This window comes from Sceloporus occidentalis, unplaced genomic scaffold, assembly GCF_023333645.1.
Source record: "Sceloporus occidentalis isolate IW3139 unplaced genomic scaffold, rSceOcc1.0.p SCAF_2, whole genome shotgun sequence".
In the NCBI taxonomy this organism is placed as follows: domain Eukaryota; kingdom Metazoa; phylum Chordata; class Lepidosauria; order Squamata; family Phrynosomatidae; genus Sceloporus; species Sceloporus occidentalis.
In genome coordinates this window covers 242,445,719-242,464,725 of record NW_028316982.1, presented here as the reverse complement: position 1 = coordinate 242,464,725, position 19,007 = coordinate 242,445,719, and the positions used below count along the sequence as shown (strand labels likewise).

Sequence of the window (19,007 nt, the reverse complement as noted above, 5' to 3'; positions counted from 1 at the left end):
GTTAAAGTACTGTCAGACTGGTTTATTTCTGCAGTATGTAGTCTGAGAGCCCTGCAGAGAGAACAACTCTGGTGCTTTAGAATTTAAGCCTATCTAACCCCCTACTATCTAAGCCCTCTCTAACCCCCCCCCCTCTATCTAACTCCCTTATTTAAGTCTCTTCTAAGCCCCCCTCTAACCCCTCTCTATCTTACTCCTCTTTATCTAACCCTAACCCCCTCTAGGTACCCTGTCTAGCCCTCCTTCTATAGCCCCCCTTTCTCAAACCCCCTTATTTAACCCCCCTTCTATCTAACCCTATATATATATATATTTTAAAAAACAGCAATTTTTGTGTCCTCCATTTTTATAAAAGTGTCCTACATTTGAAAATGTTGTCCTACATTTGTCCTGGTTTGGAGGTCCTGACTTATGGCAACCCTAGCCGCAGTCCCAAATGGACCACTGGCAGAAGCAAATTTTTTGCTGCTCTTTTTGTGGCTGGGTTTGGGACGCCTTAGGTGGTCTCGACACAGTTTGAATGACATGCCCCCAAAGCACCCAGAAGGCACTTTGTTTTGTCCATCTATTTTGGGCCTACATTCGGCTGCCAACTAGCTACAATAGTAGCACAACCCCCTGCAATTTCCCTATAAAACATGACATCTGAAGTGGATGCATTTGCTTTTAAGTGCCATTACAGTTTTGGGCACCTTCCAGGAGTGATTCAGCTTGAAAATAAAATGGGCACTTTCCATGAGCCTTATTTTAAAGGGAAATTGCAGGGCACATCACCACTCCTGCAGTGGCATATTCAGTGGTGGGGCTAGGTGTGGGCTTCAAAAATGGTTGGGTCCCATTTACTCCATGTTAGCCACTTTAAAATGATTTATTGATACTGAACAAGAGTGGGGAAGGTGTGGCCCATAGGCCACATGCAGCCCCCAAGGGCCATCTTCGTTGCCTCTAGGGTCTCCCAGTGGTCGATAGATAGATAGATAGATAGATAGATAGATAGATAGATAGATAGATAGATAGATATCCTTAATATTACGTTTAGGAGCCCAGAAAGACCCCCAAACATGCCTGCATGTTCTCTAGAGGGTACTTGGGACTATTTGAGCCTGAAAAAAAAGATGTATTTATTTATTTACTGTGGAAGCAGGGGGGCAGCACTTCAAGGTCTCCTGGAGAGCTACTGTGGGATGCGGCCAAAACCCTATTTCTTAAATCAGGAAGCACACTAACTGAAGGGTTTCTGAGATGCTGCAGACTGAGGTGCTGGGAGATGACAGCAGCACTCTCCCAGTCTTGGAGCACGTTGGGACAAGCAGCTGCATTTTGTTTCACTTTCAAACTGCAGCGCATTTTGTTTCACTTCCTTGCAGCTGCCTTGTAAGAGTGAAAAAGAATGTTACAATGAACCAAATAATATTTTCCAAGCCAACCTTCTGTCTCCCAATTCCCCATTAAAATAAATCCAAGTTTCAGTGCAATCAGTGCTTGATTGCTTCCTTCTTTTGGGGTATTAAACATACAGAAAACTCTTCTATTAAGAAGTAAGGGTTAGTAAAGTGAAACCAGGTAGCACACATTTTGCTTTGCAGTAAAGGTAAGTCTGTGGAATTATGGGGCTAGGATTGTTAGGTGCAGCTATTATAAACAATATTTCGTATTAATATTAATTAACATATATAGAAAGTCATATATAGAAATGCAGAATGACCCTGAAAATAACACCAGGTAGCATTTCCTTACTTAGGAACCAAGCAAGAATATAATATATTGAAATTGTATGCTTGGCCCACTTGTTTGTATATATAACAAAAATTGTTGGTTTTTTTATGTTTATAACAAAAAAGTGTATAATCTAAATCAGTTGTTGTTGCTGCTCTTTGAAGATGCAGGCGAAACATCAGGAGTAAATTCTTCTAAAACATGTCCACATAGCCTGGAAAAAAAACACAAAAAAAATTCTTGCTGTTGCTATTACTGTTGTTATATTTATTTAAATCCCACTTTTTCCTCAGTTTGAGACTCAAGACAGCTTACAAAAGTTAAAACAAACATAATTAAAAATTAATAGCTTATACATGTAAAAAAGCAATTAAACCTTATTAAATGTTGAAACCAATTAAAACAACAAAAATGACAAATAAAAGTACAAGGCCTGTTTCCCTTGAAAAATCAGTTCTGTTTAATGCTATAGGAGTGAAAACCCCTGCTAGTTCATTGGATTACACTGTTGTGCAAGTGGTTGTGCAGAATCTTATCTGTTTGTTCAAGGGGCTGGGCAACCAGATGTACAAAAGAAGGTGCAACTGGTTGTAGAACTAATTGTATAACTTCCTGTGTAGTGAAATTGTATTGCATACTACCAGTTGATATTGGATACCACCCTTATGCTAGGCTTGAAAATGCAGAATCACTAGGACAACAGGCCTTAGTGCTTCTGCAATGATAATTGGATATAGCTCTGTGCCTTTATTATGATAGCATACAATATGCTTTCAAATCTATAATATTCATTCCTTTCTGCATTTCTCCTTTTTTGATGCAGGATTCCCTTTGAATGTTTTATGCCTCCTTCCTCATTTAATTCAACACTTTGATGGCCCAAATCAGTTCTGCAAGGATATAGCAGAGAGAATTGCTCAGGTACCATCTGTGTTTAGTACTACATGGATTTTATTAAATCCCAGGATTACTTTTGTTTTACTCATAACACAGTCTGATTTTTTTTATTATTATTATTAGGTTTGTCTAGAAGAAAAGAACCCAAAGCTATCAAATCTTGCACATGTGATGACTCTTTATAAAACACATAGCTACACAAGAGACTGTGCAACCTGGGTGAACGTTGTCTGCCGTTACCTTCATGAAGCATTTGCAGATATTACACTAAACATGGTTACATATTTGGCTGAGGTATGTTTTTACTAGTCAGTCCTTTTCTTTCTGCTGCTCACCAATCTTTTTCTGAAAGACTAGGGGCAATACTGTATGTCTAAATAGCATTAAAGAAATTGCTTCAGGAAATTTATATATCTATAGTGTTAGATGGCATGGAAGATATGTTTCACAGAGTGCAAAGGGATCTTTCACAGAAATTTAAGAACATATATTTTTAAATTAAATTAGTTTGCAACCTGATAGCGGGATACAAATAAATGTTATTATAAATGTTATTATTATTATTATTATTATTAGTGTAATTACTAGAATACAAAAATCTTTGTGATTGTTATTGATTGGAAGGTTGCAGAGTTATATCTTGGTGATCCATCTGGATCTTTAATGGGAATAGTAGTTTAATGGGAATTGTGGTTTTGAATCCTCCTGCTCAGTAATGTAGTAGGTAGTGGCTAAACTATCAATTTTCTACTAACCTGAGATTTAATGCTGGAATAATGCTAGGTTATGAGGTATTTATTCCCTGGGATGCCAAGTTAAGAAGAGAGATAAACATCCTCTTAAAGTTGCTCAGTGACATCACAGGGTGCATCTGTCTGTGTGTGTGTTTGTGTAAAAGTAGTGTGAATAATTAAGGCAAAGGGTTCAATTAATATGTTCAATTGAGGTAAAAGGAGCATTTGGGTAAACTCAGCTTTATTATTGTGATTATTTTTTGTGGAGTACCAAAATTTAATTTTGGTATTCATAATTGTATTACTTCTATATCCAAACTAGGATGTTCATGAACAAATTCAGTTTTTGTATATAGGCTTTTTCCCCCCAGACATAGTCTGGTAATTTTGATAACGTTCCATAGAAAGGAAACATATATATCATTTTCCACCATAGGAAGCATTTTTGGTTTTGCACAATTTTTTCTATGGAGGAAAATGGTGGTAATAATAATCTATTTGCTTTAATAATTATTATCTTGTTCTTCTGTTTTTTCTTAATCTTCCTAATTCTAGAAATAAAAGGGTTTTTTTATGTTTTAATTGCCATTCATGAAGACCATATGTGATTCTCTCTCTCTCTCTCTCTCTCTCTCTCTCTCTTATATCACATTTCTGTATATAGCAGAGCACACTAGGATTCTAGCTTGCAGTCATTATACATCCAAACTAGTTACTTGGCTTGTGTAACAGCATCATTAGCATTAATTGTTTAAGAAAGTTTCTAAATTTGCTTTTTTTTTTTAATTTTTTTCACAGCTACTAGAAAAAGGGCTACCTAGTATGCAACAGTCACTTTTGCAGATAATCTATAGTCTTCTTAGTTATATGGACCTGTCAGGCATTCCTGTAAAACAGTTTAACATGGAAGTGTTAAAGACCATCGAAAAATATGTGCAGGTGAGTTTAGTGTTTATTTATAGAGCCTGTACAAAACCAGCATTAACTCACTAATTAACTCACTTCAGAGCTCTGGCTGTCCACTGCACTTTTTACTAAGCAGCAAACCACAAACTTGTTCTTCAGTTTAAAATTGGTGAATATATATAGTTTGTTGATCAATCAGAAAAGAGAGGGTTCCTGTACTTTGAAATCGTGTTGTACTAGTAGGTTATCTCCACCTAATAATGCACTGAGTTATGCTCTGGTCAATACTGCACATGTGTTGTGCTAGCCAATTCCAAATCTACATTAAATCCAAATTCTGAACTTGCATTGAGCTGCAGAATTCAATCGTGTGTGTGTGTGTGTATTGCCAGATAGCGTATATTTTTCCTCTACTGGTACACACTAATAATGCTAAACCTAAGGGGATCAGAGAATGGCCACCAAAGACAAAAACAGCAGCATGCATTCTTGTGATCCCTGGGATAGTCTCCTTGAAAAATAGGATAGATTGGAAATCCCCCTCAGAGTCACATATGGAATCCTGCCCCTGTGGATTCTTTACACAGCCCTTATCTTTCCAATGGAGCTTTGACATTAGGAGGGAGAGAAAAGAAGATGGGGGCATGGTGTGGGCAAGGCTCTGGGTCCACAGTATCTGCCACCTCCAGCCTCAACAAGGAAAGAATTGCCTTTCCCACTGCTTACAGTGGGAAGGAGCAGCCCAGGGGGAGCAGGGCAATTGCTCAGCACAGCTTCAGAAATGGCAGCTCTGACCATTTATTGGGATTCCCCTGTAATTTTGTACTCCACAAAGTCTGCTGGTCTCTCCTAACACTTTGTTACACACAAAATAATTCTCATATGTAGGAGGAAGAGAAGAATTAAGTACAGTAGAGTCTCAATTATCCAACATTCGGTAATCCGACGTTCCGGATTATCTGACATCAGATAGTCTGTAGGCATGGCTTGGAGCCCTTACCGTGCCCCCAGCCGGAAAGGGCTCCAAGCGTGGTGGTGGCAAGCACCACCAGGCCCCAAGCGCGGCGAGCAGCAGCACCCACCACCAGGCCCCAAGTGCTGCTTGGTGGCGGCGACCACCACCAGACCTTGAGCGCAGCAGTGGCAGTGACCACCACCAGGCCCCGAGCACCACTAGGTCTTGAGCCCCGCAGCAGTGTTGTTGGCGGCGGTGGTGCACAGCACCACCCAACATATATTGCGGAACAAATCCCAACATGTTTCAAGCATATTGACATTTAATCAGAAGAATATTTATATGCAGTGGATTTCTCAGAAAAAGCAGACCCTTCACCAAGCAGTATCCAAACTTCACTTGCTTTTCTTTAGAAGCACAATAACTAGAAATTGTTTTAAGGAAAGGGAAAATGTCCAGATGTCAAATTCTATGGCAGATAGCAGCACATAATGTTCTTCTTTATTTACTTGGAGAAAAAATTAAGGGCTGAGAATACACTGTAGCATGATTCCAGTTTTATTTTTACCAAAGTTTGTATCCATTTTTTATATTTTGCTAAACCCCAGTTATATATCAAACTAGAATTATTATTGGGCTCTCAAATTCATTACAATTAAATTGTTTAATAGTAAGTTGTTGTATTTATAGATGATGTTTTTAAAGCTTCGTAATAGATTTTATTTCCACTAACATATAACAAAATATTGTTTTTGTGGATATTTGTTTCCAGAGCATTCACTGGCGAGAAGCTTTGAATATACTGAAGTTGGTAGTTTCACGCTCAGCAAGTCTGGTTTTGCCCTCCTACCAGCATAGTGATATTTCAAAAATGGAAATCCATCGTGTATGGAACAATGCTTCCAAGGAACTACCCGGGAAAACATTAGAATTCCATTTTGATATTTCTGAGGTAACCTGCATTTTTTAAAAAAAATGTTATTGTCCAGTGTACATTGTTACAAAACCACAAGGTTACGAGTTCAAGACCAGCAAAAGGGCTTAAGCTTGACTCAGGCTTGCATCCTTCCGAGGTCGCAAAAATGAGTACCCAGATTGTTGGGGGTAAATTAGCTTACAGTTGTAAACCGCTTAGACACTGCTTAGGTGGTATGAAGCAGTATATAAATGAAGCTTGTTTTGTTCGTTTGTTTGTTATGAAAGCTAAAGAAAAGGAAAAAAATATAAACTGGTATATTTATTTGTTTTACTTAAGAACATTTATATCACTTTCCATTTTTAAAATCTCAAAGCAGTTTACAATAAAAGCAAACAGAATAAAACATAGTTCAGAATAATGAAATGCCAAAAGAATAAAAATAATGTATTTTATCATTTTATTGTTCCATATTAATCTAATACATAAATATATCAGATTTCATTACATCACCTTAAATACCTCTATATCAGAAAGTACTGTTTTTCATGAGGCAGCTGGAACATTTCTGTCTGCAATGATATCTAAGCAAATTGGGATACTATTGCCCTCTGAAGCAACATACCCAATGTTGTCCAGAGGGTATTTATGTTCAAGCGGGAATTTGAACCTTTGAACAGACAGGTCAAAGGTAGCTCCAAGCCACTGGAAAAAGGAGCGGATTCAATCTACTCCTGGCGGCAGCTTGTTTGGGACCATGGTGGCAGCCTGCTTTGAAAGCAGGCCATGCAATCACTGCAGTCCTGGGCCAAACGCGGCCAGAGACTGATCCTTTCTGGCCATCTGCTTCGGCTCCTTGTCTCTCAAGTCGTCGTCCAACACTCAAACCACCACAGTATACTGGCCTCAAAACAGGCATCTAGTGAGTAAAATAAAACAAAAATAGTAATGGTACTCCAAAAAATGACATTCTCTTACAATCTAGATCCAGTGAACACAAATCCATTAATGTCAGTGAGGACAACATTTTAAGTATTAATAAATAATAATAAAATATTTATTTATATCCCGCCTCTTCCACTTTGAGGATCGAGGCGGGCAACAGCAAAGTTTATACAATATACAACAATAAAAACAGAGATTGTGGCTTTGGAAGAAGTGGTAAATTACATATTTTGGAAAATAAAAATGTCAGTAAATTATATGGTGGTGATATATTTCTTATCCCTAGCTCTCTTAAATGCAGTGAGAGTTTGAATTATTAATGTGCACTTCAGTCATAATTAGTACTAATTAGCCTTTGATAAGTTATTGTTCACCCTACTTTCCCAAGAATGCTGATCTGCATTGTGGTATTGTTGTAAGGATTGTGGCAAAGCACTTTGAAATGTTCTATATTCTATTGTTGTTTTCCTTGAAGACACCGATTATTGGAAGACGATATGATGAGTTACAAAGTTCTTCAGGCCGAGATGGAAAACCGAGAATAATGCCTGTCACTCGCAGCACATCTTCAACATCTTCTGGGTCTAACTCCAATGTCCTTGTTCCTGTTAGCTGGAAAAGGCCCCAGTATTCCCAGGTAAAATATTTGCCCAGTTGTTACAATGATGCACCATTCTTTTAAAAAAAAAACTAAAACCACACAATTTGGGGTTTTTCAATATATGCATCAATATTACATGGGTTGAGCTGGATGAACTAGTACCTTTTGAGTCAGTCCACTTACCAGTCATTCTTAAGAAGATGTAAATGAGTGACCTAAATACCCAGAAGGCAGCAGATCCTATGTGATCTTGGAAGCTAGGAAGGACCAGCCCTGCCTGGTTTGTACTTGGATGGGAGATGCCAACGCATACCAGGTGCTGTAGTCTGTATTTCAGAGGAAAATACTGGCAAAACCCCGCCTGAGTATTCTTTGTCCGAGAAAATCCTATGTAAATCATGGGGTCATTATAAGTCGACAGATGACTTGTGAAGGCACAAACACACAAGTGAGGTTTGGCTAAATCAGGAGGAACGCAGGCTCAGTATCCCTTATCCGGAATGCAGAAATCTAGAATTGTCCCCAGGGATGGCTGAGATAGTTATGCCTTTGCTTTCTGATGGTTCAGTATACATAAACTTTGTTTCATGCACAAAATTACTAAAAACATTATGTATAAGATTACCTTCAAGCTAAATTACTTTTGGTTCCAAGCATTTCAGATAAAGGAGACTCAATCTGGATATTACTATGTTTGCTTCGGCATGTTTTTATATTATTTGTTGTTTAATCTCATTTTATGGTTTGCATCTAAGTTTTGTATGATTGGGGGGCAGGCTGGGTTCCGAGATTATTTCTTTTAATTGTAATTTTAACTGTATGCTGTGTTATTTTATGTTGTTGTAATCTGCTTTGATTCCTTTGATTTCTTTTGTGAAAAAGCGAAATATAAATAAATTATTATTATTATTATTATTATTATTATTAAATATTAAATTACTTTTTTTCCTATTGTTCAGTCACTGATATATGCACATTCCTTAAAGTATCTTTCTCTCTCCCTCTCTTTTTCTGTTTAAAGAAAAGAACAAAAGAAAAGTTGGTACACGTCCTTACTCTGTGTGGTCAAGAAGTTGGCTTAAGCAAAAATCCTTCAGTAAGTCCTGTATTTTTTCTTACAGTTGATGCATAATTAATGTAGATGGCAAGTTTTAAATGCTATCTCAAGGTTGCAGCTTCAGGTAGATCCCACACCCACAACAAAATGCCTTTAGTTCTTTTTAACAAATTTCAGGTGGAAAAATAAGCTTAAATTCAGAAATTTCTTCTGAAACAAAAGGAGGTTTCAAACAAAAAAATGTCCATCTGTACTTCTGGAAAGAAATTACCGAGGAGATTATCACATGTGAAATTTGTAGCAGGTAACATGCATGTTATAACTGTCAGTAACCGATCTTATTGCACTGCCCTATGCCTGGGCAGTAGGCAACCTGTATCTAACCTGGGCTTCTCTGGAAGCTTTTTAAGTACGGGAAAATTCCATTCTTGAAAAGCGGCGTCAGAAACCCAGATTTGATACGGGCTGCCTATTCCCGGGGAACGGGGCAGGGCGATAAGATCCGTCACTGATTGTTACAAACCGCATGTAACCTGTTGCAGATTTTGCATGCGATAATGCCCCTAGTGTTTTGTTGTAATAGTCTTGGACAAGCACACACATCACAAAAGTATTGAGCTGACCACCTTTGCCCCAAAAGTAACTCTTTCTATTGGTGTTACCTTCTACAATGCATTGTTTGCAAACTTCAGGGTAACACGGAGGAGGGAAAGCCTGAGGTTATTCAGTATTTCAGTAATTTAATCAGTATTCTTGGCACCCCTGGTGGTAACATTAATGGAATCACATTCTTTCCGAAATGGGTGCTGGCCACAAAATTTGACTAGGAGAGGCTTTCCCAGCTAATCCTTTTGTCCTTAGCCAGGCAGTAGGCAATTCCATTTTAAAACATACACATTTGTGTCTTGGCAGCAGTGTTGTACAGATTCAGGCAGCTTGTTATGTAATGAAAATATTGGCTGAACAATTAAGAACTGGTCACATTTTATTTCAGTAAATGGAGCCTGTTAGTTCCATGTGCACTTTAAGTCTCTCAGACAAAGGCAGTAGAATAGTTCCTCTGTGAAGCACATCTAATACATAATGCTGCCTAATCTATCAACATGTTTTCACTTGTAACAACTTAGGCAGGGGAAAAGAGTTGATTCATCTCCCTGCCCTTTCTGCAGTTGCATTTTGTTCCCATAAATGCATATACACGTTACGGCATCATCAATCTGCATCCATTAGAAGTAGTTTGGACGTGTTCCTGCAGCTCAGAGTTGCGTCTTTGTACAAGTTTAATCTGAAGGCACCTGTCCAACATAAATAATAAAAGGGAATCTTCTAAAAATACCCACTGAAGGAATTAGGTGTGTACTGAAAATACAGTCTTCTGAATAGCCTATTAGACTTTTGCTAACAGAAAGACCCACAGAGAAACAGTTCTTAAAAGAAAAACCCTTTTGATTTATAGGTAATTTTTTCTTCATGTGGAGATCTGGATTTGATTGAGCACCAAACAAGTCTGGTAGCTTCTGAGGACGGAACACGCGAGCAGGAAAACATGGATGACTCAAACAGCGAGCAGCAGTTCAGAGTCTTTAGGGATTTCGATTTCCTAGATGTGGAGCTGGAGGATGGAGAGGTACAGTACATTATCACTGAAAAAACTTTGCTGTTGCTTCAGATTACACCACACTATAATAACTACCAACAATAATGTTTGCTGTATGTTTTAACGAAAGCTTAACTGAACAGCTGTAAACATGATTGAGAATGAACTTTGGGAGAATGCTTCCAGCACTGTTAATGAAGTAGCATAAAGCTTGGCAGCTTACCACACCCTTCCTTAAGTTCAAGCCATACACTTTTTTCTCATTTCCTTTAAAAATATATTTTAACATTGTCTTATTGAAAGTCTAGAAATTAACATTCCTCAGAACTACATAAAAATGCTAAGAGGCACCACAATCCAAAAATGCACTACAGTTCAAAAAGGATGTTGAAAAGCTGGAGTGTGTCCAAAGGAGGGCAACTAAAATGGTGAAGGGTCTGGAAACCATGCCCTATGAGGAACGACTTAGGGAGCTGGGGATGTTTATCCTGGAGAAGAGATGGTTAAGAGGTGATATGATAGCCCTGTTTAAATATTTGAAGGGATATCATATTGAGGATGGAGCAAGTTTGTTTTCTGCTGCTCCAGAGAACAGGACCCGGAACAGTGGATGCAAGCTACAGGAAAAGAGGTCCCACCTAAACATTAGAAGGAACTTCCTGACAGTAAGAGCTGTTTGACAGTGGAAAATACTCCCTTGGAGTGTAGTGAAGTCTTCTTCTTTGGAGGTCTTTAAACAGAGGCTGGATGGCTATCTGTCGGGGATGCTTTGATTGTGATTTCCTGCACGGCAGGGGGTTGGGCTTGGCCCTTGTGGTCTCTTCCAATTCTATGATTCTATGAGTCTAAGATTTCCATTATTTTAAATGAAGCATGGTAGTTTTAAAGATTCAGTATATCCAAATGTTTGAAAAGCTGAACCATTAACAGAATACCAACTTTGAATTTCATGAGTCTATTACACAAGAAATAGTTTTCCAGTCATCTGGTTTATTTCATCACCCATCTTTCAAAAAGACCCATGTGTACATGTGTGCACACGTGATGTTTGCTCAACATAAACACAATAAAAACCAGCAGCATTTAGAAGTAAATCATGATGCACTTTCTGCTGTGCTCTACGTGCTAGCAATTCCATCAGCTGTTGTAACAGAAAAACAGAAGCCTGAGGGCCTGAAATCAAGTCTTGGCAGGTAAAAGCCTGCCAGTTCATCTTTAACTATCATTGCTGCAAGGTCATATTATTCAATTTACATCATACATATGAAGGGCACTGTGCTTCTTTTGGATTTCTTGTGTTTTCTTTCTTTTTTAATTTTTTTTTACTGGTAATGTAGATATGCTCCCTCTGGGAATAACTATTTCTGTTTGACCAGAAAGAATCTGCATTAGGCAGCTTTAGATGCTGTAGGATACCAGATGGTGCTCAGTGGCATTGTGCCCCACTGTTTTCTAGACAGACAAATGGCAGGAAATGAGTAGGAGGGGAAACAAGGATACAGTGAAGAGGGGTCCAACCAAGGGTCACACAGTATATGTACCCATATGTCTATGGACCACCAACCACTGAAGATTGCAGCCACAGATGCAGGCAAAACATCAAGAATAAAGTCTTCCAGAACACGTCCACATAGCCCAAAAAATCCACAAAAAAACTATGGATGCTGGCATGAAAGCCTTCAACGTCACAAAAAGGAGAAGAATTTTGGACAACCAGTCTCACCTGTGTGGTTTCTCCCATGTCACATCCTTGCTGCAGATAACATTCCCCTTCTCCTGCAGACTGTGTTGAGGAGATATAGTGAGAGCAGAAGCACAAAGCATGTGTGACAATTTGCTCTTTCTGGCCTCTTCCAAAATTGACCTGCATTTCACAGCAGTGTTACTTAGCAAGAACAAAAGAGGGTTTAATTTGAAAGCTTAAAGGAGTGGCAGCATCAGGAAAGTTACCTGGTAGTTGGCTTGCTTGGCATCACTTTTGAGACCAGTGACCATTATAATTGTACCAACAACTGCCTGGCTAGTTTTATTGTGAATGAATCCTAGTCTTTAAGTGAGTTAAGTTTCTAGAACGATATCAGGTTTTTTAAAAATGTTTCAAATGTAGAAGATGCTTGACAGCTTGGAGAGCTGCAGTATGCTATTTTAGTCTGTCCTCAGGGCTGTACCGTACCAACACAACCAAAAATGGGATTGCATCATTTCTGGTCAACTTTGGTGGCTTCCCCCCTGTTTTAATAGGGTAAGGGACTGCAAAAGGAATTCAAAACACTTTAAAATAGAAGGGAGTGTTTTTTCACATGAAAACCTATTTGCCCAAAAAAATGTAGTAGAGTGGGGTATCCCTAGGGTGGCTGTGGACTCCTCAAAAGATTACACAGTGCTGGCAGGCCATATAAGTCCCCCCTCTTTTAGATCTTTATATGTATTAATCATAGAACTTGGAAAACATATTTCTTTGGATTGCAACCCCCAAGTCTCCCAGCCAAAAAAGTAACTTTTCTAAGCTCTGATCATACATTTCTACTTAACATTTTATATACCACATTTAACATGAGCAACAGCACATTATTCTATTCTTGTGCATTGAGTATAACTCAGGATAGGGTACATGCTTATTAATTATTAGGCTCCAGATGTAATAAATTGAATCTCAGTTAGAAGGGCCTTATTTAAAAGGGGCAGGAATGAGAAAGCCCTTTACTTTAGACTTCAAACTGCTACCAGTCATGGAAGATACTAATGTACTATGTGGACTAATAATTTGTGTAATTAGCCTCAAGCACATGGGGCAAAAGGAGGAGCCAGAGGCTGCTTCTGCCCTAACCGCTGTGGAACTGTGGTGACTGCATGTGCCCAGCCCCGATCCGGGCTGCTGAAAAAGAGCAAGTTTTCCCCCGCTCCTTTTTGGCGGTCTCAGGGCAGCTTCCAGCCATGTTAGGGGCATGGGTCTTGTAAACATCTTACCCCCAGACATGGCCCAATGGCCACCCTTTTGCCCCATCTGTTTGAAGCCATTGTAAGGCAGCTCTCATCTATCCTTCAAGGTTTGAGGATGAGAGATGCAACTATCCTGAAGTATAGCTAGTTTTCTCCTGAACATGCTAGCTTTCTGTGTGCATTTATTTATTTTATTTATTTATTAAAAGAGAGTCTCCCATCCAAGTAGGCAGGTGGTTATTAATTTTGCCTACTTTAAAATTACTTTCCCATCCATTATCATTCAAACATTTTAAAATAGCAAGACTCTTACAAGCACAATGTGTACTTAGAAATGCACTCCAAGGGTTCAGTGTAGCTTACGCTCAAGCAAGTGTGCAGATTGCAGGTAGTCTTTGTTATTCCTAGGAGGGCTCAAGGACAATAGTTGTTGTAATATTCCTTAGTGCCTGATCATTTAGTAGACTTCTTTTTTTTATTAAGTTTTTATTATGAGACAAAGGAAAAAAGAAAAAAATTACATACTTATACAGATATCACTTAGTAAAAAAATATAACACTGAGAAAAGAGAAGATAACGTTTAAAAAACCAAAAAAAATTTGAATCTATCTATCATGCATCATTACAACTGTTTTCCCATAGAGTTGAGATCTTAACCCGTTTCTCTTCATATTGTTGCAAAGTTCTATTGTTTTTTGACATTGATATCATATCCGAGGTCTCTAGTTCATTCAGCTTCAAACACCATTCCCTTATTGTTGGGGTTCTGCGGGATTTCGAATTTTTTGCCCAAATCAATTGAGCAGCCGTAATCATGTATAGTAAAGTACTTAATTCATCTTTTTTTTAATAATTAAATTTTTAATACAAATAGTACAAATATTTACAAATCCAACCAACATACACAAACATAGCATCCACCCCTACCCTTCCCCTCCCAAGTCGTTCCAAATAAACTATATAGTTTATTCTACGTATTCCTCACCCCCCTTTCCCTCCCCCAGCCCCCAATACCTGCTAGCAAGAATGGGGGAAAAAAAGGAACTCAATTTACCATCTTACCATCTACTGTCGCCTAATTACCTCTACATCTACACTATCATCTATCATACAACTCTAACTCATCCTCACACATCCTAAGACTTTCATCCTCGTTGCTCAAATTGTCATATTCTTGTATCTCTTATATATGTTCTATTTAGTCTATTCTATACTAAGAATTCTCCTAAGTACATTCTCCATCATCTTTAAATCCTTCACTTTCTTTATCTTATTACAATTACTTCATTGTGTATACTAAGCTTCTTCAGCAGATAATCAAGTACAGTACTTAATTCATCTTGAACCAAATTGTCTTGTATTCCATCAGTTATATTCAGTAAAAATAATTCTGGGGTCAAGGGTATATTTTTGTTTAGAGTACGAACTATATTCTTATGGATCAGTTTCCAAAAATTTTTGACTGCATTACACTGCCACCAAAGATGATAGAAGGAGCCACCTTTTTTCTTACAATTCCAACAAATTGGATTACCCTGTTTGGTTATGTTAGCAAGCCTAGTTGGGGTCATGTACCATCTATAGATGGTAATTTAGTAGAATTCTGATTGATAATTGAAGAGGAGACTAAACTATATAGGAATCTTGCTGTCCAATTTTCCAGATCATATCAGGGGGGCACAGTCCCCCCACCAGCCTAATCTTAGGGGAAGCTTGAGCTTGAGAACATTCTGGTGTCTATGAGTGAGTGGTCAGTGACAGACTAGAGTCCCTTAAAAATGACACCTAATTACTGTTGTGGGGGTAGGGCTGATCTAAGGATGGAACCTCTGAGTGATCAATAAATATAGCTAATTATGGAGCCAAACTATGAGACCAAAGAAAGTTCAAAAGACTATCCCACCACTGAAGGAACAAAGCTTTCAAGGAACAGGTGGGAAGCAAACAATTGAGAAATGGTAATGGGAGTCCCAGAAGGCTATTATACATGAGATGTTTAGTAACTGCAACCCAGTAACTGCACAGAACTATAAAGAAATAAATAACATTGAAAATATAAAAACTGGAGAAGTAGCTGGCTCTTGCAAAGCAGCATTAATTTGTAGAACTTGTTTAAGTCAGTCAAGTCTACTGGACAAACAAAATAATTTTTAAACATGTCAGAAAAAGGTTACCAACTACATAAATGTCTTAATATTACTTTAAAGCTGCCGAGTGTTTTTCATTTTGACTAAAATCAGTTCAGTGTATGAGAACAATATACAGTGCATGATTTAAAATAAATGCTCAGTTTGACATATTATCATTTTTCACCACTAGCAAGTATTAGAGCTGTTTGTATTCCAATCTTGTACATGTTTACTCCAAAATGACCACTGTGGTCATTGAGATTTACTCCCTAGTAAGTATGTATAGGACAACAGTCTTCAAAACTGTATCATTTACATTACTTTAACTGAAGGTACTGAAAGTCCAGAGTTGCCAATTTTCAGAAACTGATCCAATTCAGTTTAACTTAATTTAGTATGTCAGAAGTCTGTTGCCTGAATTGGACAAAGAGATTGCTTTTAAACCAAACCCTGAAAACGATTATTGGTAAACATTGCTACCTGTTCCAGGTAGCAACTATAACTACTCAAGCTGGTGTCCTGATATGAATCAAAGTAGCTCCTGCATTTTTTGAGGCTTGAGGCTTAGATTATGGGGACAGTCATGACAGTCCTGCACTTCAGAATTTACCATCACATCACTGGTCCCACTACAGATTCCACATGCTTATTTGAAAGTCTAGGAGTTTTATGACCCATGTTCAATACCCATATATCAGAAGACAAGCCAGCTCCATGCTGTAACAATTGTTTTCAAAATATAAAGCTTTAAAAAGTGAGGCGTATAATGGAAAAACACATTCATTTTTAACAATAGCTGCATTATTAGGCAGTGCTGTAATGTGTTTCCTGTTATTGTATCTAACTTCTTTTCTCTGAAATGCCTTACAAAGAACTTTTCAAACAAATAAAAATATAAAAACAAATTCTGGCCTGAAAGGCAGCAATAGTTTAGTTTTACACTGCATTCCTATACATATCTCTTCGATAAGTATGTCCCATTGAGCTCAGTGGGAGTTATTTCCAGTTAAGTGAGTATTATGCATAAATGATATACTTTTAGGCCAAAGTAACTTTTTTACCTTGTTTTCCACCTTAATGTTATTACTTATTAAGACTGCCATTGTTAAGATTGTCTACAAGATGTAGTAATTTAGCATCTTGACTGAGACTATGAAAGCCAGAATCATGAAAAAAAATATTAAATTAAGGATAGGAATAAATTCGTCAGTTCAGTTGCAGTAAATTAGTGTTTAGGGAGAATGACTATAAGAGCATGTTTACTCCAAAATGACTAAGTATGTTTACAAATGCTTTTCTTTATTTGTTTCCTGTTTGTTATATCTGCTATTCAGGAACTTCAGGTAAGATAATGCTATTTGAACTCACATGTGCTAATAGATGTAAAGCATTGTTTGTATTATATATTCTCCTCTTTTACTGTGTGTGTATGTGTGTGAATGTTTACATGCTCGAAGCTGCTATTTTCACTTTATGCTATGCTTTAGAAACATTTTAGAGTTTTCAAAATGCACTTACATTGTCAAGCTGTATTTTTAATTTAAGTTACGTAGAGCTTCACTATTGTGTAATGACTATGGTAGGCATCCTGCGATAACAGTAGTCACATATAGAACAAGCATTCTTCTGATGTGCTGAAGCACCTCAGAAATTTTTATAAGTTTCACAGTATTGCTCAAGAGATTCAACCAACCTAGTTTCTGTGCTAGTAATAGAAATTTGATAGTCATGCTGGAAGAGTAAAGCCTGCAGCACTGTACTGTGTCCTCTGCCATGTTTTGGCCAATCAGAACAGAAAAGAGAGCAGGAAGGGCAATGTTATGAGTGGACACTCAACACAGTAGCTATAGTTAGTGTTGAAACGAGCATTGAAACACATTTGGAATGCCAGGAATTCTACACTGTCAAATGAGAATGTGGTGAAAGAGTTTAAAATGTTGTGAATCCTGACAGTGGAACACAATAAACTACCAGTTGCCTTGTGGAGACAGTAGTTTAGATGTCCAGTTCCACATTGGTGAACTGGAAAATCCCAAGTTGCTATTTCCCCAGGTCACCAAAGAACCATTATAGTACTTGGTAATTGAGTAAACAGCTAGCACAAGCTATTATTTATGCACATGTTATGATGGAAATTGTCAGTTTTGCATAGTAAATTCTCTCCTCCTTAAAGCTTCGGGGTGTTAGAGTTTGTGTCAGGAGTCAAACTGATGGCAGAAATCTACTTTTAATGTATTAACCTCCCCTCTCATCTTTATTTGGTGTTGTATTTCAGCACTACCCAACATTATTATAGGTGTTTATTTATAAATGTGAAAACAGTCTTCATTTCCATAATTCAGAATGTTTATTAGACTGTAAATGGCTGAAGCCTCACTCCCAAGCACACTTACTAGAGCAGGGGTAGGCAACCTGCGGCCCGTGGGCCGGATGCGGCCCGGTGAGGCCTTGGGACCGGCCCCAGCCCGGTCCTGCTGCCGATTGCCACCGGGGCCTTTGGGGGGCAATTGTCTATCGAAGCCTCAGAAACATGCATTTATATTAACATTTTTTTTTTAAATCAGCAAATTTTTTCGCGTGTCCTCCATTTTTTTAAAAAAAGTGTCTTCCATTTGAAAATTTTGTCCTACATTTGTCCTGGTTTATTTATATATTTAATTTTTTTAAAAAAATTTTTTAATTATTTATTTTTTGGCTTCGGCCCCCCAGTTGTCTGAGGGACAGCAACCCGGCCCCCAGCTCAAAAAGGTTGCCTACCCCTGTACTAGAGGATGCATCCCACTGACAATAGTGGCATATACCTCTCAGTAAGCCAGGCTAGGATTGCTTTGTACAACCAAAGCTCAGTATAAAATGTATTAATAGAGCATGATTTTTTTTTTAAATCTAATTTAAAAATTCAATTTTGGCCCATTTTATTTTTAAAAGATAATTTCTAACCCGTGAAGTATGATTAGGTTTTAAACTACCATATATACTCAACTATATTTGGGGCCAAAATTACGGATTTTGATATGACCCATGTATAAGTCAAGGAAAAAACATAGGAGCATGTGACAAAGGGTCTAAAGAATGAAGCAAGGAAAACAATGCCAAACAGCTTACAAAATTCCAGCAGGCACAACTGTTTGTGCTCATACTAAAAGCTGGATGATGAGAGAATAGAGGGAAGTTAGTGCTTCCAAAACAGATTATGCTCTTGCCTTTCACCGGGGCATGGTTCCTTTTTAAATAAGAGTTAAAGTACAGTTCTTACATGGGCCCATGAATAAGTCGACCCAGGTTTTTAGGGTCAATGTTTTGACTAAAATTTCTAGACTTATACATGGAATATATACAGTAAAGGTTCTGTGGGTTTGACACCTTGCATTGTGCATGTTAAATTGAAAGTGTGTCCAGATGTTTGTAGTACAGAAAATCTGAAATAGTAGTTTGTTGTTGTGCTGATACTATAAACACATGCTAGATAAAATAGCAATTAGTAGAAGATATTATTTCTGATATCTTCTGATAATTTCCAGTGGACAGAAATGTTTTGTGGATGATGCTCTTTAAAGGGCACCTCTGGTCTAATCCGTATGTTCCCCAATACACGTTTTTCAAGGCCAAACTT

General features: G+C 37.9%; 1 protein-coding gene across 6 annotated transcripts in view; it reads left to right on the top strand.

Annotated features, from left to right (window-relative positions):
* FRY (FRY microtubule binding protein) overlaps nt 1-19,007 on the top strand; it is a 279,770-nt gene that overhangs the window by 227,727 nt on the left and 33,036 nt on the right. For all 6 annotated transcript variants that reach the window (XM_089512531.1, XM_089512527.1, XM_089512529.1 and 3 more), the window contains 7 exons: nt 2,540-2,637; nt 2,737-2,907; nt 4,146-4,286; nt 5,981-6,160; nt 7,545-7,706; nt 8,692-8,766; nt 10,184-10,354. In XM_089512531.1, the coding sequence (XP_089368657.1) occupies nt 2,540-2,637; nt 2,737-2,907; nt 4,146-4,286; nt 5,981-6,160; nt 7,545-7,706; nt 8,692-8,766; nt 10,184-10,354 (998 nt within the window). The remainder of the gene's footprint in view (nt 1-2,539; nt 2,638-2,736; nt 2,908-4,145; nt 4,287-5,980; nt 6,161-7,544; nt 7,707-8,691; nt 8,767-10,183; nt 10,355-19,007) is intronic.